This window comes from Phyllopteryx taeniolatus, chromosome 20 (assembly GCF_024500385.1).
Source record: "Phyllopteryx taeniolatus isolate TA_2022b chromosome 20, UOR_Ptae_1.2, whole genome shotgun sequence".
Taxonomy (NCBI): domain Eukaryota; kingdom Metazoa; phylum Chordata; class Actinopteri; order Syngnathiformes; family Syngnathidae; genus Phyllopteryx; species Phyllopteryx taeniolatus.
The window spans coordinates 4074585-4098998 of record NC_084521.1 but is presented as its reverse complement, the minus strand read 5'-3'; the positions used below and the strand labels follow the sequence as shown (position 1 = coordinate 4098998).

The 24414-nt window shown below is 41.6% G+C and overlaps 2 protein-coding genes across 6 annotated transcripts in view; one reads left to right on the top strand and one right to left on the bottom strand.

Annotated features, from left to right (window-relative positions):
* Positions 1-285: 285 nt before the first annotated feature.
* nfx1 (nuclear transcription factor, X-box binding 1) lies at positions 286-11847 on the bottom strand. 2 transcript variants are annotated; one of them, XM_061758826.1, is made up of 23 exons: positions 11592-11847; positions 9745-10491; positions 8694-8867; positions 8040-8117; positions 7837-7942; positions 7392-7463; positions 7150-7289; positions 6780-6879; positions 6483-6700; positions 5903-6000; positions 5792-5822; positions 5625-5707; positions 5221-5329; positions 4992-5111; positions 4377-4456; positions 4066-4299; positions 3912-3985; positions 2788-2889; positions 2586-2723; positions 2443-2509; positions 1702-1847; positions 611-715; positions 286-527 (listed from the first exon to the last, which is right to left on the bottom strand). In XM_061758826.1, exons 1-23 carry the CDS (start codon positions 11608-11610, stop codon positions 452-454), a joined length of 3117 nt encoding a protein of 1038 aa, XP_061614810.1. In that variant the 5' UTR covers positions 11611-11847; the 3' UTR covers positions 286-451. The 2 variants fall into 2 exon arrangements, with proteins under 2 accessions (XP_061614810.1, XP_061614811.1); XM_061758827.1 differs by having other exon boundaries at positions 8706-8867.
* A 1845-nt stretch (positions 11848-13692) lies between these two features.
* Positions 13693-24414, top strand: part of asap1b (ArfGAP with SH3 domain, ankyrin repeat and PH domain 1b) — a 46726-nt gene continuing 36004 nt past the window's right edge. For 3 of the 4 annotated variants that reach the window (XM_061758824.1, XM_061758822.1, XM_061758823.1), the window contains exon 1: positions 13694-14423. In XM_061758824.1, the coding sequence (XP_061614808.1) occupies positions 14298-14423 (126 nt within the window). In that variant the 5' untranslated portion in view covers positions 13694-14297. Of the gene's footprint in view, positions 14424-24414 lie in introns of all 4 variants that reach the window. The other variant, XM_061758825.1, reaches the window with a different exon arrangement.

Below are 24414 nucleotides of genomic sequence, written 5' to 3'. Positions count from 1 at the left end.
ATAGGCGTCGTTGAGTTGACAAGTGATATAAGCAGCTGTGTGAGTCAACAGACTTTCATGGCTCAAACACCTCTCTGCAGCCCACTCTTATCCACCCACTCACAAAGGCTTCAGGGATTTACAGCACAAGTACTTGCTGTATGCAAGCAGAAATACATTTAAAAACTACTCACATACTTACTTATGTACTTTTGGAATAGAGTTTTTGTCTTATGTTGAAATATATCCTTGTTACGAGACTTCCATTACAGGGATGATAAAAAGCATCCTTGAAACAAGGTGGAGTACATTTATTTCAAATTTTTATTGAAAGTGCCTCTCCTTGGGGAGTGTTTGCATACAAGAAGAAGCCGTTTTACAATCCGTCGTGTGTCCAAATTCGAGACTTGATTCAGGATTCATGCGAGTGGAAGTTCTAAAGGAGCATTCACGGGATTTATGATCCATTTGTTCAGTCCTGGACGTCAAAATAATCGATTACCGGCTCTTCTTTGACCAGCTTGGACCAGGTGGTGGCGCCGGAGGCCCTGCGAGCAGTGTTGGGGGGCACAATACATAAGCGTGCAACAAAATGGCGTCCGCTCACAGAAGCAGAAGAACGAGAACTGACCTGCTGCTGGGCTGTTTGATGTGAGCGATGGGCACGGGGGCCCTGGTGGCCGTCTCACGCTCGATCAACGAGGTCAGAGTCCATTTCGGACACAGCGATTTCCCCCTGAGAAGACGTGGAGATACGAAAGATGGGGCTGGGCGATATGGTCTTGAAATAAAATCTCTCTTTTTGTTCACAAAAATTTGTTTTTACAATTTTAATATACTTGCCCTCTTAGTTAATCAAAAAAAGCAAATCACAATGACAAGTTTTCATCCTAATTTATTATTTTTTTTTCCATTACTTGGATTTGCTTTATTTCGCCCGATGTTGTTTTCTCAGCATTAACTTGCATCAACTTAAACAGAAATACTATTGTTTCTTTACATACAATTCAATTTTATTTATATAGCACCAAACCATAACAGCTTACTTTAAACAAAGAGCAGGTCTAAAACCGCACTCCTCACTTATTAAAAGACCAACTGAACTCCATAATGTGAAAATACCTCTCTTTTCCTTCCTTCCTTTTCCTCCTGGAAAACAAATGGCCCCTTTGTCAAAACATATGTAAACACCACCACCCACGGTCTGTTCTTATGTAGAGTTCGGTACAGGTGAGGCAAAGCCACCACTGCAAAATATTTGCAGCTTAGAAGCACCCACCTCGGGTCAAAGGATTTCCAACATGTCAATAAATCACTGCTTTTGTAAGGTATAAATAGGCACCATGTCCTTGGCAATGTTCATCGCCACTGACTCCGCGATTGCCTTCTTTGTCATACTGAAAACAATGTGAAAAGTACTTAAGAAAAAATAAACAGACGCTAGAGGGATCTGGGGGGAGAAAAAAAATAATCGCTAAATATAGGGAACAAATCGCAAATTTGGCAACACTAACTGTGCTTTCGTAAACTAGCTTCACTCCGTTCGGAGCTATGTTGTTAGTGGAAGCAATGCACGTCAACTTTTTTTATTTTTTTTTTACTGCTTTGAAGTACGAAACCACAAAAAAATCGTCCTGACAAAGTTGTACAAAATCGATTAATTGCTAAAATCGATTTATCGCTCAGCCCTAGTGCGGGATGTTGCCATTTTATGGGGCTTACTTGTGCGCCGTGACGACCACGTTGCGCTTGGGCTCGCTGTCGTAGCTGACGCTCTCCACGGCGTAGACCTCGGCCAGCTCGTGCACGATCCTGCGGCGGTCCCTGTTCATGGGCTGGAAGCAGTGGCTCTTCTTTGGCTGCTTGCCCTGCACAACAACAACAACAACAACAACAACAACGAAATCCTTGACATTATAATTTGGCCTGCGATATTTTCCTTGTATGAGGCGCCACCTGCAACCTTAAAAGAAAAAAAGAAAATGTGGCACATGTCTCCCAGCGGCCGAGGAAGCTACTAATTTAGTTGAGACCATAAAGAGATCCAGACACAGACTACAGCTGCTTCCATCCCGGAGGTCCGCTGGAGGATTGACAGCGCCAGAAAACAGCTTGATTTGCAAAAAAACAGGTTAGAAAATGATGGTTCATTTTAAGGTTCTGTATACAGTGGTGCCTTGACCTATAACTGACAAGTTTTTCAAGATACGAGCCATCGTTCGGCTGATTTTTTGCTTTGACTTAGAAGAATATGGCATATTTTATAGATGTGAGATGTGGTAACCACTGGTTCACTTTGCGGCCTAAATTTCCATAATGTGTTCCCTTTAATAGAGAGGCTTCACAGTAGAGCAGTGGCTTTCAAAATGAGCCACCACTTTAATTTTCCTCACGGGATGAATAAAGTATCAATTTATCTATAAGGGGCAAGAAAAATTTTTTTGGTCCAAACTGCACACTCACCTTTGAAACCAGCTCCACGAGATTCTTAATCGCCTCTTCTACACCCGAGACGAACTTCAAGTCTTTTCTAAAAGAGAAGAAATCCTTGGGGTGACTTTCAAGTACGATCAAAGTACAAACAAGAGTACATACAGAAGACAGACCTGGCATCCTCTTTGAGGCTATTGCTGTACACGGAGGTGGAGCGTATGTTGAAGGGGTCCGAGGAAGGGTCTATCTGCAAGGCCTCGGCCAGGCGCTTGTTCCGCTCCAGAGTGGCGCATTCCTCGTCGCATTCCAGCCTGAACGACGAAAACAACAAGTTCAGGGCAATGGCCACCTGGCACCTGCCACCATTTTGTCTACCTGCTCTGTTTGAGCTCCTTCTTGGCGAGCAGCGGGCCGATGTCCATGGAGTCGCCGAGCTGCATGTCAGACAGCTTGCTGGCCATAGCGATGGCAGCGTACCTGTGACACGCAAAGGTTTCAACCAGTGTTTTAAGACCCCAGTCACGTGTGGTGTGTTATCAAGTGAATACAGCAAGGAGACAACACGACGTGAAATAGTCAGGGTTTTGTCAGGCATCTCCAAAAATTTGAATATCAGGCAAAACTGAACTCATTCCGGTCATTAAATTCAAAAAGTGAAACTCATTTTAAATATTCACTACACATAAAGTGAAATACTTCATGATTTAATTTGTCATTATGTTGATGATTATAGCTTACAGCTGACGAATAACACAAATTCACTATGTCAAGAAATGACAAAAATTACATTAAAAAAAATCAATCCAAATGATTTTAAAAATAAATTTGATGATATTCTAACTTGGGATGCACCTGTGTGTTACGGGAGATACAAAAAAAAAGTTACCTTACATGGCATAATATACATCCACTGTCAGTTTAAAACACAAAAAGTTGTTTTAAGTAGCAAGCGTTCCGAAAATGCCTTCAAATAACTACACTAAATGTTAGAAATGTGTTGCTTAGAAATCAGCTGCTTAGAATTTTTGTTTTCTAAATGTATCCATAATTTAGTATCTTCTGAAGGTATTTAGCAATGATAATTAGTTCATATTACTTAATTTAAGAGACTTCTGTATTTTTACGTTGGCTTTTTTTTTTTTTTTTTTTAAACTGTTGCAGGATATTCAACATAACAGCAAAAAAATAAATAAGTAAAGAGATAAAAAATTTGAAAAGCTTCTTTTTGTATCTTGGATAATACATCACTCCATTGGCATTCTCATTAGGGTTGCTGGTAACTGAAGTATATTCAAGCTGACTTGGGGCGAGACGCGTGGTAAACTCTGGACTGGTTGTCAGACAATCAGAGGAGCTCATTTAGACAATCATTCATACTCACATTCACACCTATGGCCAATTTAGGGTCGTCAGTGGTTCTAACATGCATGTTTTTGGAATGTTGGAGGAAGCTGGACAAATGACACACATTTAATATGATTTCATTCAATTCAGCTGACCTTTGGTATGAACTGGCAGCCTCGGTGCATGCCACCATTTCCTTCCTTCGACCGCAATCACACTGCAGCGCCACCTAAGAGTATTATACTGGATTAAAATACACCCTTTAATAGTAACATCCTCATTAAGTCTCATTGTAACAGAGTTTTGTACCTTAGTAGGGCAGGTGGTGGGCGGACATGCGGTGCCCGTGTGGCAGGGGGCGGCGCAGGCGTGGCCGCAGTCGAGGCGGGGCTGCGTACACGGCTGGCTGCATCTGTCCGCTGCCAGCAAGCAGTCGCCGCGGTGGCAGATGCGCTTGCAGCGGTGCATCTGGCACGGCAGCATTTTGCCGCACGTGAGCCCACAGGAAATGTCTTGCAGGTGACATGGGATGTTGCTGCGTTGCTAAAAATAGAGTTTAACACCTGATTTAAACAAATAAATGCATGGTACAGTGCGAATCCTCGTGAATGTGCTGTCACCTCGTGCTTTCCCATGCACCACTTGTCGGTGAGGTACGTGCAGGGCGGACACTTCTCCTCGCTGTGGCAGTTGTGGAACACTAAAAAAGCAGACTTGTTGTTCATGTCTCATCAACTGTTTCTTCGTATGTGGATAATTGTGAAATTTGAGCGTTTTCCATTTCGTGTTATCAAAATCAGCAAAAGCCCAATTGTTGGATGTCTCTGAAAGATTATGATGAGTGATTATCCTGTGGTGTAGGGTGGGTTAAGAGTGATTTTTTTCCCTCCCAGATATACTCGGAAAACGGTCGGGGCCAACAACTGTAATTATTAAATCTGCTCAACATTGACGATGGCAAATCCCTATTGTGACGTGTGTCTCACAAGTCGTCATAAAGAAACAAAGAAAAGAGACTGCAAGAGTGTGTAACAGTTTGCCTAGCTTCTTCTATTACGACTACTCTTTCTTCTTTGTATTTCCTGGTAGCCTCAATACCCTGTAGCACTGTGCTTCCTCTCGCAGGTCAGTCTTCGTACTACAACCACTTTTCCCCCCCATTATGTGTGGGGTCTGTCACATGTTAAGTTGAAGTTATTGATTAAGACGTTAAGTAAGTGTGTAACACGCTTTACCTGGATGATCACACTCGTGTCTTCTGGTACACAAGTTCTTGCATTCGGGTGGGCTTGTGCCGCATGGGATGGGCGGGTACAACACGGACACCCCGCAGTGACACGTGAGCTCATCAAAACCTACAAGTACATGGTCGTGGCACATTACATTCAGACCAAATACAACCAAATGACCCTCAAAAAAGAAAAGAAAAGTAAACATGATTGAATATAGTCTTATATGACTCACTGGACTGCCAGCAGGGTTCACAGTTGCCACGGTGACAAGGCTCCTGGCAGCGGTGCAGGCCACAGTTGAGTTTGTAGCCGCAGATCAGTTGGCACTTGTGATCCACGCTCTGCATGAAAGTGGGCACACACACAAACACGGCAGTGAAACCAAAAACCTAAAGATCAATCCCAAAACTGTACAGTTCAAAAGTTCAGTGCCAAGCAGTTATTTTGGTACATTGTTGGTGTGGTAGGGCACTCGACACACCGAGTGGTGAAAAGAGAATGGTCAAGTCCAGCGTGGGACGATCACAAAAAACAAAGCTGGTCTTAAAAGGACACATACTATAAAAGTGTTTTCACAATTTAAAACAATTCTCAGGTGTTTTGATAAAACAATCCACAGCCCCAACAAAAACTTACCACGCAGCACAGCTCACCGCACTTGTGTCGGCCACAGGAGCGCTTCTTGTTGCAGCGCTTCTCACAGGTGAACACGAGCTCCTCTGGAATGCAAAAGAAGAAGCATGAAATGACATTGTGATGACTGAACCAATAAGATTCATTTCCTCTGGATGCGATGAGCTCACCCTCTCTTTGGATTGTGGCACACGGCACCTCCTGAAATCCGACACAAAAGTCAGTTGGTGAAACTAAAACCCGACAGGGTGACCGCACGTTGTGGTGGTGTTTCTGCCCACCTTTGTCTTGGAAGCACATCTGCATCTGATGGTAGAAGTTAGGGAACAGGGCCCACAAGGGCCCTCGTGGCACAGCTTGTCACACTGGTGGATCGTGTCTGAAACACACAGGAACACAAGCTCATAAACTCCTACGGGACAATTTGAAAATGAAGAAAAATTATAAACATTCCTGCTATTTTTAAATGCATCACTGTTATTTTGTCCATGCTAGTATTCTTGTGCTGTTTGATTAAGTGGATAAAGAATGCCAGTTCTGCAGCTTTGTAGATCTGCTTTATGTTCAACCCAACAGGCCCAGATAGCACACCAAGTAAGTACATTTGTGAGTAAATTGAGACAATGGCAGCATTTTTATTTCAGTGTATATACTTTTTGTGCCATTTTTGTTTGGTGGTACTCCAGGAAATGTTTCTAATGTAAAATATGTGGCTCGGCTCAAAGGTCTGCACTACTGCATTAGCGGTAAAAGCGCCCTCTGCTGCCTAATGTGAGATTAGATGCTTTGCTGGAGCCAAGTGGTGAAAAAAATTCAATACTGTACATACATTATAGTAGGAATGAATAGCTTTTGTCATACCGTTAGAACCGCAGGGCAGCGGAAAGCTGCACGTCTGTCCACAGGAGGGGATGGGGTCCGAGCAGCTTTTTCGCTCCGAGTAGCCTAGCTCCAGGAGCTTGGCTATCGGCGTCTGGCCGCACGGGCAAGTCTTGACCGTGCTCGGTGAGCGAGGGCACGGCGGACACGAGCCGCGGTGGCATGGTTGCTGGCACTGGTGAGCTTCACAGTTTAACATTCTGACAGAAGAAGGAGGTGTTAGTGGATGAATGGAAACAGGAAAAAAAGATGACTTACTTTCCCCATCATCAAACTTACTTTCCACAAGTCTTTTGGCAGGAGAAATTCCCCGAACCGTCGAATCCGTCTTCATCTGTGCCACAAGGGACCTCGCGAGTGGAGGCTCCACAGTAGCAGGCTAGAGTCGTGTCACATGAATTCATATTAGGGATGTTAATAAAAGCAAACAGAAGCTCTAGGTAGGGGTGGCCAATAAATTGCTTGTTATTGTCAGGACGATTTATATATTTTTTCAATCGATTTTCTTTTTTGCAGCTTCCGGAGTTCAAAGCACGTTCCAGCTGATGTGCACTGTTTCCACTAACAACATGGCTGCAAAAAGAGAGGAGCTACACGAGCACAGTCGCCGCTGCCAACTTAGCGATTTGGTCACTATAGTGAGACTCACCTTGTAGGACTTGCAGCTGGCAAGGGTGACACGCTCCGGCGTGGCACACCTGAGCGCACGTGTGCTGGCCGCAGTTGAGCGAAGCGCCGCACGCCTTGTCGCAGTGGAGGAGCAACGCCTGGCTGCAGCGCATGGGCTGACTGGGAAAAGGCAACAAAATCCCGAGAAAGGGATATTTGAAAAAGCAAAGAATGGCAGGAAAGCATAGCATAGGGAGTATCGGGACACTTTCGTTGTTATACCTTGTTCTTCCACAGACGCAGGATTTTGTCACAAAGGCGGGACACTGTGGACAAGGTCCTGGATGACATAAACTGAAGGAGACATGGAAGGTGGGAAACAACAAGTCCTTTTGTGTGTATTTATTCAATATCCATCGACCAATTTTCTATTGCGCTTGTCTTCATTTCGGGCATAGGTGAGCTAGAGCCGATCCCAGATAACTTTGGGCGAGTACACGTGTATGTGTTTAAGAAATTATTTATTTTAATTAATCTGACTCGCACCAGAGATGGTGGTCCCCAAATATTGACACATTAACGTTGATTTGTTTGTGATACTGAAGAACTAAGAAAACACATTGATTGTGTTCGATTTATTTGTCTTTTATGGCCGTAACTTCCGATTAACGTTCGTCTGTGCCCACCGCCCTACAAATGGAGTAAGTATTCTTTGGTATTGTCTCACATGTTACAGGGGTGGTTGCAGTCCACACCGCTTCTCTTCTTCCCACACATGTCGCCGCAGCTGTGGGGGATCTCGCTGCGCTGCCATTCTGGATTGGTCACTTTGCCTGTCGAGAGGCAGCGGGAACTCCATCATATTAATTGACAAACTTCATCCTGTAGCGAAGCGTTTGACGGTAATGTTGAATGACAAATAAAACTAACCGCAGAAGCAGGTGTAGGAGGCCGGGTGTTTGAGTGAAACATTCTGACAGGCGGGACAACGCCAACCATCAGCGGAATCTAAAAAGGAAAAATGTGACAGTAAAAACACTGGTGATAAAAGCCAAAGAGAGCACCAACTTTCAACAGCATTGTCTCTTCTGTTGCTATTGTGTTAAGAAAAGCCACGAAAGCATGCTGATGGTGCTCGAGTGGAAAAGAATAGACATTCAGTTTTGTGTCATTAGAGAGAACATGAGCTTACTTTTACTTTTTTTTTTTTTACTTAACCATAACATTGGACAATCTAATTCATAAAAGCACAAAACTCTGTCGCACTTTCCACACTGTGAAAATACAATAAAAAAAGACATTTAAAAAAACATTCGTTTTGTAATAGTTCAACCAAAAGAAGGTGCAAAAAATGTATTTTCATAAACTTGTCTAACTCTCGGCTGAACCTTAACTACAAAAAATGTAAATAAAATCATTGAAAAAAAAAACAACATTTGATTCTCATCTTAACTTAAACAACAAAAATGCAATCTTTCTTTCTGAATACCTGTCAAAAAAATCCCAGTGGCTAAATCTAATGCTAAGGCATCTAAAGTAGTGATGAAGTACTTTGTGAAGTAGTGGATGTTTGTAATCTTGTACCCGAGGACGCACCGTCTGCTTGGGAGGCGGGCGAGCGGGCCCATTTCTTGATGCAGTTGAGGTGGAAGACGTGGAAGCAGCTGTGGCAGCTCCACACGGGGGCCATGAGGCGGATGACGTCGCAGCACACCATGCACTCGTACTTCTCCTCTGACAGCTGCTCGATCAGACACCCTGTGACCGGGAAGGACACTTTCGGTGGACACCCTGGAAATGTTTTACAGTCTAACCCGCTCAAAGGACACATTTGATTTCTAAAACAGACAGGTGGGTCAATAAAAAAAAAAAAAAAGTTAAAATGTGGACATAAAACATAAAATAACATAATTCTTGCTCATTTTTAAAGTCTATTATTCATAATTAATGTCATTATAAGTTATCAATTGTGTTTATACAAATATATGTACAACAATACTAGTATTTTTGTTTTCTTATAAAATAGTTGATTTTGATAATAAAATAATTTTATTATTTATAATTAGAATTAATTAACCAATTATTTCATAAAAACTAAATGTAAAATTTGTTTTTAATATTGGTGAATGTTAATTTTAATTTTCTTAATTTTAGTATAATTTATTAACCAATTAATTAGTAAATTAAAATAAATTTAAAATAGTTTACTCAATTTTTACTTATTTCATTCTTATTAATCACCCAATGATTTAATAAATGTAAAAGACATTGTATTATTATTTTAATAAAATGATTATGCTAATTATCATTTGAATAATTATTTTTTATAATTAATCAACCAATCTAATAACATGAAAAAAAATATTTACTGTACTAATATTTTCTGTAAATCTGTTTATTTTAATTCTTATTAAAAATGCTGATAAGAATGAATGTAGTTATAATTAATTAATTTTAAAATATAAATTTTTTTCATTTTTTATTTACAATAAAGCAATTATAACAAAAATAATAAAAAATAACAAACATTTTAACGAGCCAATTTTATGCAAGCAATATTACAGGACTGTCAGTGGGCCGGATTCAGGAACGGAACGGAGACCGCGGGCCGTACTTTGCCCAGGTCATGACTAACCTGTCTGAGTCTCGTTGCTCTCTGGCATGTTCAGGTTCCTCCTGTGGTTCTGTGGTCTCCTGTGCCCTCTGTGACGGTCACCCGGGTGTTGTCTGCCGTGGTCGTCGTGGCAACCGCGCCCCCTATCTGAGTCCCTCTCCTCCTGCGGTGGCCCTTTGGGAGGTTTGATAGGTCCTTGTTGTCGCTTCTGTACGGGCTGTTTCTTCTGATGATCTCGCTGGTGATCGGGACTGGTCCTCCCGGCGCGCTGGGTCCTCTCTCGGTCTTCTCCTCCGTTGTCATCTGGCGTTTGACGCCCGACGCCGGCGTTCTTCTCCCTTAAATGAAGCTCATCCCCTCGCCTGTGATTCTCGTGCCTAAACTTCCTCTGCTCCGAATTCCTGACGCCGTCGTCCCTCCGCCAGTTTGTCCAGTCGGGCCCGTCGTCTGACTGCTCGCCAGCGAAACCTCTTTTCCACCGCGTGGTGTGAAAATTCCCATTGACGCCTCGGAATCCGTCCCGCCGGCCTCGTCCTCGCCTCCTGGCGCCCGCCTCGCCCTGTTCATAGTTTGGATGCTGAGAGGCCGCGTGATGCGAGCTGTGAGGGTGGCCAAAGGGCGGTTGGAAGCCTTGACGAGGGTGGCCATATTGTTGAGAGGGACCACTTGCGCGCCGGTCGCTGCTGTATCTGGATTGACCGCGTCTGGACTTGTTGTCGTTTGGCTTTTTATAATGTGATGTGCCCTCTGGATTGAGGTCCGGTGGGTCTACAGACAGAACAGTGACAGTGTGAAATATTGTCGACACGAAAAAGGCCCCCAAAAAATACAATCATAAACAGTCAAAATTTTACGTGATTGGATCAAGGGCCAAGCCCAGGCAGTGCAAGTAAAAATGTTTGTAGTTGCCTATGTTAACCATTTCATCCAAGTGTGGTAGATACCACAAGCGCTCGCTCTCGTAGTAGGCGAAACAATCACTGCCTGAGTACAGTTCAGTAACATTTAAGTTCAATACAGTTGCATTTATTCTTGATTTTTCTTTTTTTGTTAGTTTGTTTTTTTTAATAATGATTTAGGTACATTAGCTAAATTTTATGTGAAATATATTTTTATTTAATCATTACTTAAGTTTTCTTTATTTCCGCAGTGTTTATATTCAAACTTAGCATAATGTTTATAACTACAAGGCAAACCTGGCAATCAACTGAGCTGGCATCCTCCCACAGTGGCTTGGTCATTCATTTTTAATTATTAAAAAAAGGTAATCCACTTTTTTTTTTTTAGACTCCACTCCCACTTTGTTAACTTGGATGAACATTGCTATCAGAAGCTATTTCTAGTAACATTGTAAGCAAATGATAAACAGAATTACTTGGGTGCTTAATTTCACGCTTTCTAGGTGGGAAGGCACTCCAGACACATTTGTATACAAAACATATACAAAGTGAATTTTCCATGATATCTCCCCTTGAAAGTTACATTTTTATTTATATTTGATTTTGTTTTTATTGTATTTATTTATTGTGGAGGCGGGGGGTTGTTATATTGGTGTCTTTTAAACTTCAGGGTCAAGTCCTCACATAGCCCAGCAGCTTACACGGATACTAATAATAATAGTAACAATAGTATCACACGTGTACAAATATTATTTTGTCGGTCCAATAAAACACCAAAACAGCCTCGTAACATTACCTTACGTGAAACTAAAGGCTAACTTCAAGGAGCTAACATGAAAAAAAAAAAAGTCTATACATCGACCGCTAATTTTGAGTTTGTGTACAACCAAAAACTCCATTTAGAGACATATATACAGAGAGAGTCTGCCTAAGTGAACGATTAGATTAAATTAGACAGCGTTAATTTACCTGAGGAGCCTTCAGCCATTCAGCCAGCTGTTTATCACCACTACCTCGCGAAAAAGTTGCGCATAAATGTCCGTTTCCTGGAAGTGACAAACGTCCTCCAAGAGACCAATAGTAAGTTCTTTTAAAATCCGTTTACGGTGTTTTAAGTCGAGACAAATGTCTCTGGTTTCGGCTCAGTTTACTATTACTAAACTGTTAGCTTAGCCGCTAACGTGGGACACAGGCCATAGAATGTGACAGGCGCGGTAGTGATACGTCACTTCCTGTTATCAATAAACATAATTAAATTTTTTATTCTTCACATATGGAGAGGAGAACGCTTTTTTATTCTTCGTTTTATTCAATAATTAAATTACGGAATATCATCAGAGTACATAGCCGGATTAAGAAATAAAACGAATCTAGTAGTTTATTTATTTGAATAAAACGAGTAATAAGGAGTAGAAATAGCTCTGTATTCGGCTAATTATGATTTTAATCAATTTAAACACGTTTTAGATTAACATTTCAAAATAATTAATTAATGGTGTTGAAAAGAAACGCTGCTAAACGTTTTTGTGAGAACGTCACGCGCGGTAACTTGTACGTCACTTCCGAACAGAAACATAGTTGGTTTTTTTTTGTTTTTTTTTGTTTTAAATCTAAGATTTAGTCAAAAACATAGACCATACAAACACAATCGCTAGGAGGTGACATGCAATCAGTGACGAAAAAAAACGTATTACAAAAATACAGTGTTTTTCGATGAGTATATCGACATTTGTGTATGTGTCACTTAGCCATTAATATAATACAATTAAATCACAAAACAACAATATCTATATCTGAATTTATCCATCCATCCATTTTCTGAGCCGCTTCTCCTCACTAGGGTCGCGGGGGCGCTGGAGCCTATCCCAGCTGTCATCGGGCAGGAGGCGGGGTACACCCTGAACTGGTTGCCAGCCAATCGCAGGGCACATAGGAACAAACAACCATTCGCACTCACAGTCATGCCTACGGGCAATTTAGAGTCTCCAATTCATGCATGTTTTTGGGATGTGGGAGGAAACCGGAGTGCCCGGAGAAAACCCACGCAGGCACGGGGAGAACATGCAAACTCCACACAGGCGGGGACGGGGATTGAACCCCGCACCTCAGAACTGTGAGGCTGACGCTCTAACCAGTCGCCCACCGTGCCGCCTATCTGAATTTAGTCAAAAATAAACGCTGATTTGGGCATTTTGTGAGTACGTCAAGTATACACTATGCTTTACCATGTACGTGTTTTTACAAAATATCAACATAAAAACTCAATCTGCATTCTATAGTCTTTTAAAAAATGAAATAATGACGTCAAAACTATGTTCTGATCATTAACTCTTATTTAAAGTTAATGAGTGTTAGGACTGCACTCCACAAGCCACAAGATGGCGCTTGGTGTGTTGTTGGTGCAACACACTGCTTTTGAAAGTCAAATGAGATAGTGAGGGGGAAAAACAAATATGTCGCCACACTATGCATTGGTTTTATCTTTGACAGTTATTTATAAGCTCGCTAAAAGTATACTTTTAATGTCTCTATCCTCGAGAAGGTAGAATGTAACTGGACTCCATGGATTATGGTCAAAACCATTTTTACTGCATTAACTGAAATAAAAATATATCTTACTCGAAGTGTGTAAAAGTAATTGTAAACAAGCCACGTTTGTGCGTGAAGACTGGAAGGCCCGGCTAACGTTGAGCAGCAGCATTCGCTGCAGTTACATGACGCATGCGCAGTTACAGCTAGGCGAAATTGATGGAAAAAGGGAATGTGCATCAAGTTACCCTTAATAAGCACAATTTCATGAATATGTAGGGTGATCTGTTTACAAAATAAAATACCCCCCAAAATGTCGATTGCGGTTAAGAGATAGCTCAACTTCTATAAACTTGTCTATTTGTCATTGTATGTGGCAGAAATTTCAAAACGACAATACCAAACGACACAAACGACACCACCCAGTCCGCCTTGTCGTTTGCGTATACGTTTTCTTTGTAACGCTAGTTTTATTTTGAAACCCAGAAACAAGAAGTCACCAGTTCGGACGTCTGCTTCGCTTTCGCGCCCTCCTCCTCCTCCTCCTCCTCTTCAGAGCAGAGCAGCTTGGAGAGAGTGGCGGCGGCGTATGAGTCTGCGGCACCAAAACCTTTATCATACCATCAAAAAACAAAAGACACACAAAAAAAGCAGCAGAGGAAAGCAGAACGGAAGCCCGCTGCAGTTGGAAGATGACATCTGCGCACCATGGACTACAATAGAGAGGAGGCTTAGCGCGAACGGCGGACGGTTGGTGGGCGATTTGAGTAAACTGGGCTCGGTTTTGGAACATCTGTAGAGCATAATGTGGCCATCCGCTATCCTCCCTCCGAGGTCGAGTTAGACGCGCTATTTTAGACGTTTACACGCTCACCTTTCCGTCTAAAAATCGAGCTAATTCTTTCACCCCACCCCCCCGGGAGCAGTGAAGTCATCTGTGAGGGGAAAAACGAGACTTAATCATCTCCGTAGCGACAAGGAAAATCCGCTTTCTCACCCCCCCCCCCCCCCCCCTCACTCACTCGGACTCGCCCTGCTTCTCCCCCCACTCCACAACCCGCGTTTACATGCTGTGTTCCCCCTGAAGTTCTCGCTCCTCAATCCCCCCCATCTACCCACCCAGCTGGCCATTATCCGCCGTCGAGGATGCCGGATCAGATATCGGTATCCGAGTTCCTCTCGGAGACCACAGAGGATTACAATTCGCCTACCACGTCCAGCTTCACCACCCGGCTGCAGAGCTGCAGGAACACCGTCAACGTTCTGGAGGAGGTGAGGGGAGCAGGATGCGTGCAAAAAACGAAAGAACATGTTTTTAACACTGCAACCATGTGCATTTGCATTGTGATAAAAGCACCTGTAGGCTATTTACATGCTTTTTCCCTCAATGCATTAGAAGCAGAAATAGGCCCTTTCTTCTCCTCCTTGACTATATGAATGCCCCAAGCGCTCTCGCTTTCTCTCTGAAGGTGAACTCGTGTGTCCTCCTGGTCCTTTTCTTGCCACATAAGAGCACTATAAAGAGAGGGGTTGGGCAAATGTGATGGAGGATGTGTCGGTTACGTAACCGTGAAGCAGTGACGTGCTTGGAGGTTCATGGCTGGCGAGCCGCTGATAGTCACGTTCACCAATGTATGAGGCAGGCAAACAGAGTTGCGGATTTGCCATTAAATTAGCAGCCTGACATTTATTAAAAAAAAAAAAAAAAAAAAAAAGGGGTCAACTGGCTAGCAGAACAGATGTTTTGGATGATATGTTTTGCATCGCGATGGTTCATCCAAGTTTTTGCAGGAGTTTGGAGACATTTTCTGCCAACTAGGCTCAGCTAAGTTGGGAAAGCTGCTCCTTGGTTTGGAATACGTGTCGCGAAGAAGCCAAAGAAAAAGCAAAACTTGAATTTGAATTGAATTCTTTATTTCGAACATATGGACAAATTTAAAAAAAAAGTAACAGACAAAACTACAAAGCAACAAGATTTGAACAAAAAATAAAGTTACTTTATACACATCCTACAAGGAGTAGGAAGAAGTAAAACTTATTCACTTAAACGGTTTGACCTTCTCAAGTTTTTGCGTGACTTTTGACGCACATTCTCCGCAAGCTAGCACTAGCAGCTAAGTGGTCAAGGGTGGACCTTCGTTTGGAATGAGTGTCGCACAAAAACAAAAAAAACCATGAGAAATAGCAAAACTTTGATGCTAGCTGAATGGAAGTCTTGTGAGATTAGTCTTGTGAGGTTTTTGAGTGACATTCAAGACACATTTCCCAGCGACCAGCCAATGAAAAAGCAAAATGCGCCAGCTACACCATGAACAGCAACAAGAACACACCTTGTTTGCGTTATTGTTCATGCTGTGTCATCTTTTATCGTGTCCTGGCCGTGTAATCGGGTCAGGCAGACCGGGGCCCCCCGTGTGTTACCCACCTCAGGACCCCCGTCGTGGCATCCCGATTAAATGGAGCATCAAACTTGGGAATCTCACACACACACACCTTCGCTCCGATGCCTAAGCGTGACCTCATTTTCAAATGTAAAACACACAGCTCACTGCCGACCTGAGCGCCTGCAGGCTCCCTGGCATTTGGTGCAGTCCGTATGCGGAATATTTTCGGAGGTAGTTGGAATAAGTGAAGTCAAATTGCATTCAACTTTCATGCAAAATAAATTTTTTATCCAGTTATTCGATTAATCGATGGAATGATCGATTAGACTAATTCATTCTAAAAATATTAATGACAGCTCTACATGGTGTCTATATATGTTGCAAAACAGGGATTTGTCCACGTTCGAAACTTTTGAATGTCATTCTCATTTGCTTTTTCTAAAAGGTAAGTTGACAAACTTGATAAAAATTATAAATCAGATTTACATTTTTTATTTTTAGGCTGTGTCAGCCAGCCCTGCTAGTCATTAACCAGCACAGCAGTAAATTGTCGAGGCTGGTACCTTCGGAATAAGTGTCGCAAAAAAAAACAGGAAATGTTTACGCTTTGCATATGCCGCTTTGACCTCCTGAGTTTTTGACTGCCAGCTAATGCTAGCAGCGAATCTGTGCTCCTTCTTTTGGAATAAGTGTCAGTCAGCCTCTCTGCCATTTGTAACGAGGAAAAAGCTGGCGTGGTAACTCACCTCCCCAAACGAAAAACATCTGTCTGAGGAGAGCGCTCCATGTGCTCCAGTAGCCACGATGGATTTTTTTTATTTATTTTTTTCCCCCCCTCTTGGTTGCGGGGATACATGACAGGGAAGACCATTCAACTCTGCGACATTCCCATTCTTTTTTGTTGTTTTTCCTTGCTGCATTAACAAAGTGAATGATGCAAAAGTACTCCGTGAATATTTCAGCAATGTAACCTGAGGCAGAAAGCTGACCACAGGCTAACTCATTGTTATTTCATTCCTATTCATTATTGATTGGTCCCTGCTCTGTCGCCGCAGCAACATGTGCTAATGTTATGCTAACATCAGCTTCCATCTAACTACCTATCTGCCCATCTGTCTTGTCTCAAACATGTTCCCTTTCTTTTTTTCCACTTGCTAGTAATGCTAATAATCTTCTACCCGTCTATATCTACTCACCTACTGATAGCTTTTGCCAGCTAGCTAGCTATGTTGCTAATTGTCAACATGTTAACTTTTTTATTTTTCCACCAAAATGTTAATATTAGCTTCTATGTACCTACGTTCATCCTTTCCATACCTACCTACCTACCTACCTGTGTCCCAACCTACCTATAACAATAGCTGACTATGATCCTCATCGAGTTGTAGCTAATTAACATGTTCAGCTTCTTCTCTTTCCACTAGAAACATTCTAATATGTGACTATCTACCTATCTAGAGCTATAGTTCGCAGCTACGCTCTACATTGGGACCTTACTAACTAATGTCAAATTTCTTTTTTTTTTCCTAGCAAAATGCTAACACTAGCACCCACCTACCTCCCTACAACCTTCACTTTTGTTAAATAGGATTGTTTAGCCATAGGGTATCAAAGTGTCGCATTTATGAAAGAAAATAACAGATTTGTCATGTGGGCTTTCAAGATGGACGACAGCTATAGGCCTTGACGTTGAAACGCGAGCTAATCGTCGTAGCATTGAGTACATTGAGGGACAAGACGAGACGAGCACAAATGTGTTCATATTTGCTTTTTTTTCCCCGACTCCAGCGTCGGAACGCTCCACAGGCAAGTGTTGACCTACTTTTGCTTTTTATCCCCGCATACAAAGAAAACCCTCGCAGTTGATGCTGTTCTGACAGAAAGGAGCTGATGCAAAATGGTGAAGAATGTGTTTTTCCCATTCATTAACGCGGATGTGCTTTGATGTAACGGTGCTACTTTTAGAGTCTCAGGCGACAAGGGAAGCCCTCCTTTCATACAGCGTGACGTGGGCCGCACCGGGAATAATGTTGACTTTTCAGTCTTCCTATTCACTGGGCTTGACCTTTTTTTTTTTTTTTTTTTTTTTTGCATAACAGCCTTTTCAATAGAAGCTGTGAAAAGGATGTGACACTGAATGTGGAGTTTTGTTCCGAGCCACTGCGTCTTTAATTTCCACGGAAAGAATTACTGCTGGATGGTTTAAAAAAAAAAAAAAAACGGTACACAAAACATCATTGTTTGTACTGGTTTTATATCTTTGGCCAAACTAGGCCATCATAAAACAAAAGTTATTCATAAAGGTGCAGCATTGATAAGTTTGTCTTCTGTATAGGAAAGTGCAGCATCATTGGTTTGTCTTCTGTTTAGGACAGTGCAACATCAATAGTTTGTCTTTTTAGGAAAGTGCAACCTCAATCGTTTGTTTCTTTTTTTTTTTTTATTTAGGAAAATACAGCATCAATAATTTCTTCTTCCTTAGGAGATGATGAACAATAGACCGGTGCAACAGGAACAGTTCGAGCAGTCTGATGCTACACACAAAAAAAAACACATCAATGGCATTTGTTATTACTTTTATGTATATAAGGATGGAATCTCAACATAAAGGCTTCAATAATGATAGAGAAGCATTAATTTAACAATAGCTTTATTGTGTCTAATCAAGCATGTCAATTCTGTGTTATGGACACGTGACATCACAAACGTGGCTGAAGTGACGTTGATGTTGTCTCGTGAAAGCCCTTGCTGATCGTCATGTGTTGTCACGCGTGGCAGTGTCCCATCCATCCCAACAATGCAGGCATAGTTCTCCACTACAGTACCAAGTTGTACATGTTTGCTAGCAGAATTGCTCACCACAATAAATATATAATAAACAGTTTTTTTTTTGTTTTTTTTAAATGTTGTTCATGATGCTCATGCTAACACGTTCACTTTATTTTTCCATATGTTAGTAAAATGATATTAACTCCTACCTAAAAAACTAGATAGCTATGATGCCTATCAAGGTCTGGTTAACATGTTTTAGCAAAAAGCTGATATTAGCCTATGCCTACCTACCTACCTAGCTAGCTAGCTAGCTACCAATAACTATTTCCATAGATGTGAAAGGGTACATATGACACACCCCTTTTGAGAAAAAGAAAAAATTAACAGAAAAATAAACTTTATTAAAATTGGTTGAGAAATGAGCACGTTCCGAATTAATTTCAATGTCCATGCGTTGCCTTTGATGGGGAAAGTCGACCTCCCCAACCCGGCCGCCACTGAAGCACGTCGGTTAGCTAGGCTGCTACTGCGCACTGGTGTATCTAGTCTTCATATCTATGATGCTAACTACCGAGCATCAATGCTTGGCTAACACGGTCTGCCAATATGATAATTTTAGCTGCTACCTACCTACTTACCTACCTACCTACCTATAACTCTAGCTAAGTAGCTAGCTATGATGATCATTGCTGACATTGCGATGATGCTCATGGCTAACATGCTTACTATTCTTTTTCCACTAGCTAGCAAAAAACCTAATATTAGCTTCTTCCTACCTACTTACCTACCTAGATAAGTAGCTAGGATGGTCACTAACTGCTGGCGAACAGGTTCACTTTCTTTTTTTCCCCCACTCACTCGCTAGGAAAATGCAAATTTTAGCTTCTACCACCGTACCTATCAGGGGACAAATAGTAGGAACGTGTGTATCATCTTTAAAAAAGTATATATATTTGACCTTTCTGTCCCCTTTTAGCCCACTGTGTCACTTCAGTCAATATATTTAAGATACTATGTCAATAATAATAAAAAAAAACATAAAAAGGTCATCCCTTATTTATTTATTTTTTTACATTTAAATTATTTTTTATTTTTTCCCTAGCATTTTCCAGTTTAAAACTGTTTAATCTCACCCCCAACATAACAGGAGGCCTTGTTAAGGAGCATCAGTTTTTAAGAAGGCTCACAGACAGATGCGAACACAGACCCACTCTTCCTCGCCTAAATCTGCCTGACAGCAGAGGGGGGATCACAGGATGCAGGGCAGGGCAGGACGTGTCGGAAGAAGGGGACTTATCCACTGGCGGCTAATAGCCCCCGGTGATATACGTAGTGCAGCTGTGGCAGCGGCCGGTCGACAGCTGTGTCGCGCCGGCCGATTATCCGATTTCAGCCCCGGACGGCAAACAAGCAAGGCAACATGTCACCCCCCTGATGTGCAAAGCGGTCCAACTTACAAAATGACTCTGTGGTTTGTTGACATTCAATGGACAACGTCTAGCCCTTATTTTGGGGGGATGCTATTCTATTTAATGTCTGGGTTATTCTGTAATGAGGCGTTATGATGAGCAATCTGCCAAAAGGAGGTTTTGCACACAAACTCTTGATTTATTAAGTCAGGCGTTACTTTGTCAGATCATTATTTTATTTTTGGTAAGGTCCATGGCCAGTTATGTTGTTTTTATCCATCCATCCATCTTCTGTACCGCTTTATCCTCACGAGGGTCGCGGGCGTGCTGGAGCCTATCCCAGCTGACTCTGGGCGAGAGGCGGGCTACACATCTGAACTGGTTGCCAGCCATTCGCACTATTTATATCATCATTTACATATTATATTTAGATGTTTTTATTTTAATTGTATTTCTAATAACACATAGATATGCATTGTTTGATTTTTACCGTTTTTATTTCATTTTATTTGAATGTAAGTCTTTAATGCAGTTATAATTTACATACATTTTATTTTTAACATTCATTCAATTGATATTTTTGTTTTTTATTTCTATAACATTTATCGACATGCATTGTTTCTGTTTAATTATTATTATTATTTTTTTACATTTGAATATTTATTCATAATTTACTTGTTAGGTTTTTAACATTTATTCTCTAGATTCTATAGGTAAAATTTATTGAAGTGCATTGCTGTTTTTTTTAACTTTCATTTAATTTTACAGGTAATTTTCTCTTGATTACATTTTATTCCAACATTGATAAAAAAAAAATCATGTTATATTTTAATTTGAATTTTTATCACTTTAATGATTATTCATCATTCATATAATTTAAGAACTAATATAGACAATGGAATCATTTACTTTGAGACGGAGTAGAACCTTCCCTTGCAGATCATATTTGATTATGACATGCAAACTTGTGAGATTTGTTTGCGAAACGACTCAAACAAATGACTTGACTGAACCGTCTGTTAATTTTGCTCCATAATTTCAGGGAAAGCATGTAACAACCCTATAGGTACGGCCGCCATCTTCTCTTCATCTTCCTCCTCCTCCATGACAATATAAGTGGTGCGCTAACTTGAGCCTCAAGTGTTGCCCTGCAGGTTCAGCAGATGGTGCTCTGACGGCTGACTGTCCTGTTGTGGCCCGGGGGGGTAAACGATGCGTTTCTCTTTCTCTACGAGTTCTTGATGGTGCTTGGCCTTGGCCCACACCGCCAACTATTTGTGTGTGCATGCACAACAAAGACTCGTACGGCGTCTCTGCGTCCAAATTTGAACGCAAACTTGCCTGGAACGCTACCCGCATGCTCAATATGCAGCTTATGTGCTTTGTTGTTGTCATTGTCTCGGAAAAAACTTTGTTCAGTCAAGACACTGCATGATATGCTGCTTGCTCCAGTAAGTTGCTGACTTTAGAAATAATGAAAAATATGACATAAACGTCAAATTGTACAACAGTTGTACAATCTAAACACAAATCGCACTGTCATGGAGTTAAGATTCCTTAGTCAAGACTAGAGTCTTCCTGACTCTAGAAAGAAGAAAACAAAATATAACGATAACATCAAATGATACAAAACATTGAGGACAAATCACGGAGTTATGATTTTATTTTTTATTTTTTTCTAGTCAAGACACGGCATGATATGCTGCTTTCTTTTGCAATATTGGACCCAAACTACAGAAGGCTAGCTGTTTTTTTGTTGTTGCTTTTTTTACATGCTTGACGGGCAAATAGGCATGCTTTGGTGCCAGTCTTCTCACAGAGATAAGATAATTTTTTGTTTTGTTAAGACGGCATCATGAGCTGCTTACATCATTGACGTCGGATCAAAAATTTGCGAAATCTATCGACAAATGGTGATCGACTTCAAAACAAATTTCATGTGTGGGGAAAATGTGGCTACATAACGTCGACCGGTATTCGCTTTGTTTTTAACATTTTATCAATGCGTTAGATTAATGTAGCAAATAAGTAGATGAAGTTAGTTCTAGGCAGTTTTTTTTTTTGGTCTTTTGGGAATGTCTGCATGACCATCCAAATGGCCTAAAAAGGGTGGACCTGTGGTTTTGCAGCTCCCTAACACCCTCACGTCGTCTTAGACGTGTGAAATCTGAGACTCCACTACTATCGAGGAATGCTGTGAAGCCGCCCGCCTCACAGACGCGCACCCATGGCCACTCGTGTCCAGGAACGTCTTTTGTTTGTCAAGGGTGCACATTCTTTGACTTGTGTGTTTGAGTGGTAAAGGTTTGCCGGGTCGTTGGCTAGCAAGGAAACAGAGCTGCTAGTCTTATCAGCTGATAAGCAAAGAGATTTGCGATCAGATCCATCTTGGAGTAGTTTGACTGCGATAAACCAACCCCTTTTTCACTTCTTTTTTGTTTCGTACATAACAGGAAAGCACTTTTGACCATTTTTTTTGTACAGTCGGACAGAGTTCGTGTCATGTCAAAAACTTGGTCCTCGGCTTGATGAACTCAACCCACGATGTTTCGAGGTTACGAACGGCATAAGATAAAGAAATAACATTGAGGCTGGAACAAAGACTCCAATATTTAGTGTAAATCCAGGTATTCTGCATACCGAATGACTGGGATGATAACTGGATGAATCAGCATTGTGACCTACAAGTTTTGTTTGGTTCTTCCCATCGTTTTTCCCACCGTTTCTCTCGTCGTAATGAAACAATCTAATAGCTGCTTTTACATGAATAATGACTTCCCAACCGGTGCAAAACCAACAAACAAATGTATTGCAATTCCGATGCTTCACTGCGTGTGGGTGTGATGAGGAAAACATGGTTCGGTGAAGAGATGCTAACGAGAACGCTGCAAGGCAACTCCCAGATGCTTTCAATTTCTGGAGATGTTCTGCCAAAAGCTCGTGTCTAAGAAAAAGTTCATCAACAAAAGCAAGCAATTAGAATCCAGGAATGTCACCCAAGATGTTTTTCCCCTGTGTTTGTGCTGTCTGACCTCAGCGGCTTTTTGGAAGCGCTAGATCCTCTTATTTCCCCCGTTCCCCACACTTAGTGTCAGAGAGAGAGAGAGCGAGAAAGGGATGTGTCTTTGCTTCCTGCCAATGAAAAGGTTCCCCACCCTTCCTGCTTGAGTCATACTGTCACAGAGACTTGATCGACTAAGTGACGGATGGACTGAATCTGTTCTCAGACTTTACTTTGTCTTACTGTAGAAAAGCAATGTGTTGGTGAAGGCTGCGAGATTTTGCTATGATAAAGATATTTACAATGCTTAAAGGATTTCAACTAAGTCCAAGAACGAAATGGCTCGCGAGACGCTGGTCCAAAGAACAATGTCATGGCATGGATAGAAAATGGATACAATCATAGACTGATTTCTGTATATTCTTACGTTACCGTACGTCTCAAACTTGCTGACTGCCTTAATACTGACTAATGACTGATAAGATTGTTGAGTATGTTTGTGGTTGGGGATAGTTTCTATTTGATTCAATCAGAGGATGACTAAGTTTGACGAGACTATCTTCTTAGGATAAGAGAAAACAATGGTAATCAGATAGAGCATGCCTTGTGCATGTTTAGTGAGGCATGACTTACACATGTTTTAAAGGAGAAGCTCAGAGAAGCATTCTTTGAACAACCACTGTGTAAGTGGCTTTTGCTGTTTGGTATTTCATTGTTCCTTCTTTCAAGAATATTAAATCATCTTTAAGATCATCCAGGTCTCCTTGATATTGTTTAAGCAATTTTAACTAACAATGCTACGTTACACCAAAAGTTCCAGGAAGTTTTAGTTCTTGGTAGATATCTTGACAAAATTGTTTGTACCCTGCCGTTAAAAAAACAAATGGCAGTAAAGTTCCTGCTTCAGGATAAAGTTAATTTCATAGTTGTGGGCAAAAATTCTTAGCTCTAATGTAAAGTCCCTAGTTCATGGGTTAAAATTCGTAGTTACGGGGTTAAAGTTCCCAGTTTTAGGGGTAAAGTTCCAAGGAAAAGTTCTTAGTTCTAGGCCAAGTTCCTAATTCTGGGCTAAAGTTCCTAGTTCCTGCGGTTAAAATGGGTTTAAGTCCACAAATCATTTCCTGATTTGTCTGTTAAACTCTGCAAGAGCCCCGAATTCTCACGAAATGGCCTCATGATGTCTCGTCTTGTTTTTAGGAGAAGCAGATGTCGTTGGCAGTAAATGTATCGGCCGAGATGTTTTTGTCCTGGCTTTTGGGGGAAGTCCTTTTTTCTCTGTGCCCTTTCCTGTTTTCCACTGCCGCGTGACTATAATTAGAACATTAACGCTTCTCAGAACTTGGGTCAGGATGCTCGAAGACTAAAACAGTCGAGGCCCCGCCAAAAAAACAAAACAAAAACAAAAAACAGAGCTGGCCTTGTTGGGCCAGTGCATCTTCCCGCAAACTTGGCAGCAAAGAATTATCACCCTGAGTGTGAGGCGACCATGTCTCGGCTCCTTGGTAATGGCCAGATGAAGCAATTGGGGATTAGTAAATCGGAACACTTCGGTGTTGACCGTTCGGTGTCATTGTGACGGAGCGTGGCCGACCCCCGCGGGACACCGACAAGCTCGACCGTTTCCTGCTTCCTGTCAAAAGATGGCTGCATGGGAAACGGTCAGCCTGCTGAGTGGGGATAAGGCCCAGAGGCAGGAA

Coding starts and splice junctions, on each gene's coding strand:
- nfx1 (XM_061758826.1), bottom strand. Junction 5,823..5,902: donor GATGTGCTTCCAAGACAAAG/GTGGGCAGAAAC, acceptor GTCGGATTTCAG/GAGGTGCCGTGTGCCACAAT. Junction 3,986..4,065: donor CCACCACCTGCCCTACTAAG/GTACAAAACTCT, acceptor TAATACTCTTAG/GTGGCGCTGCAGTGTGATTG.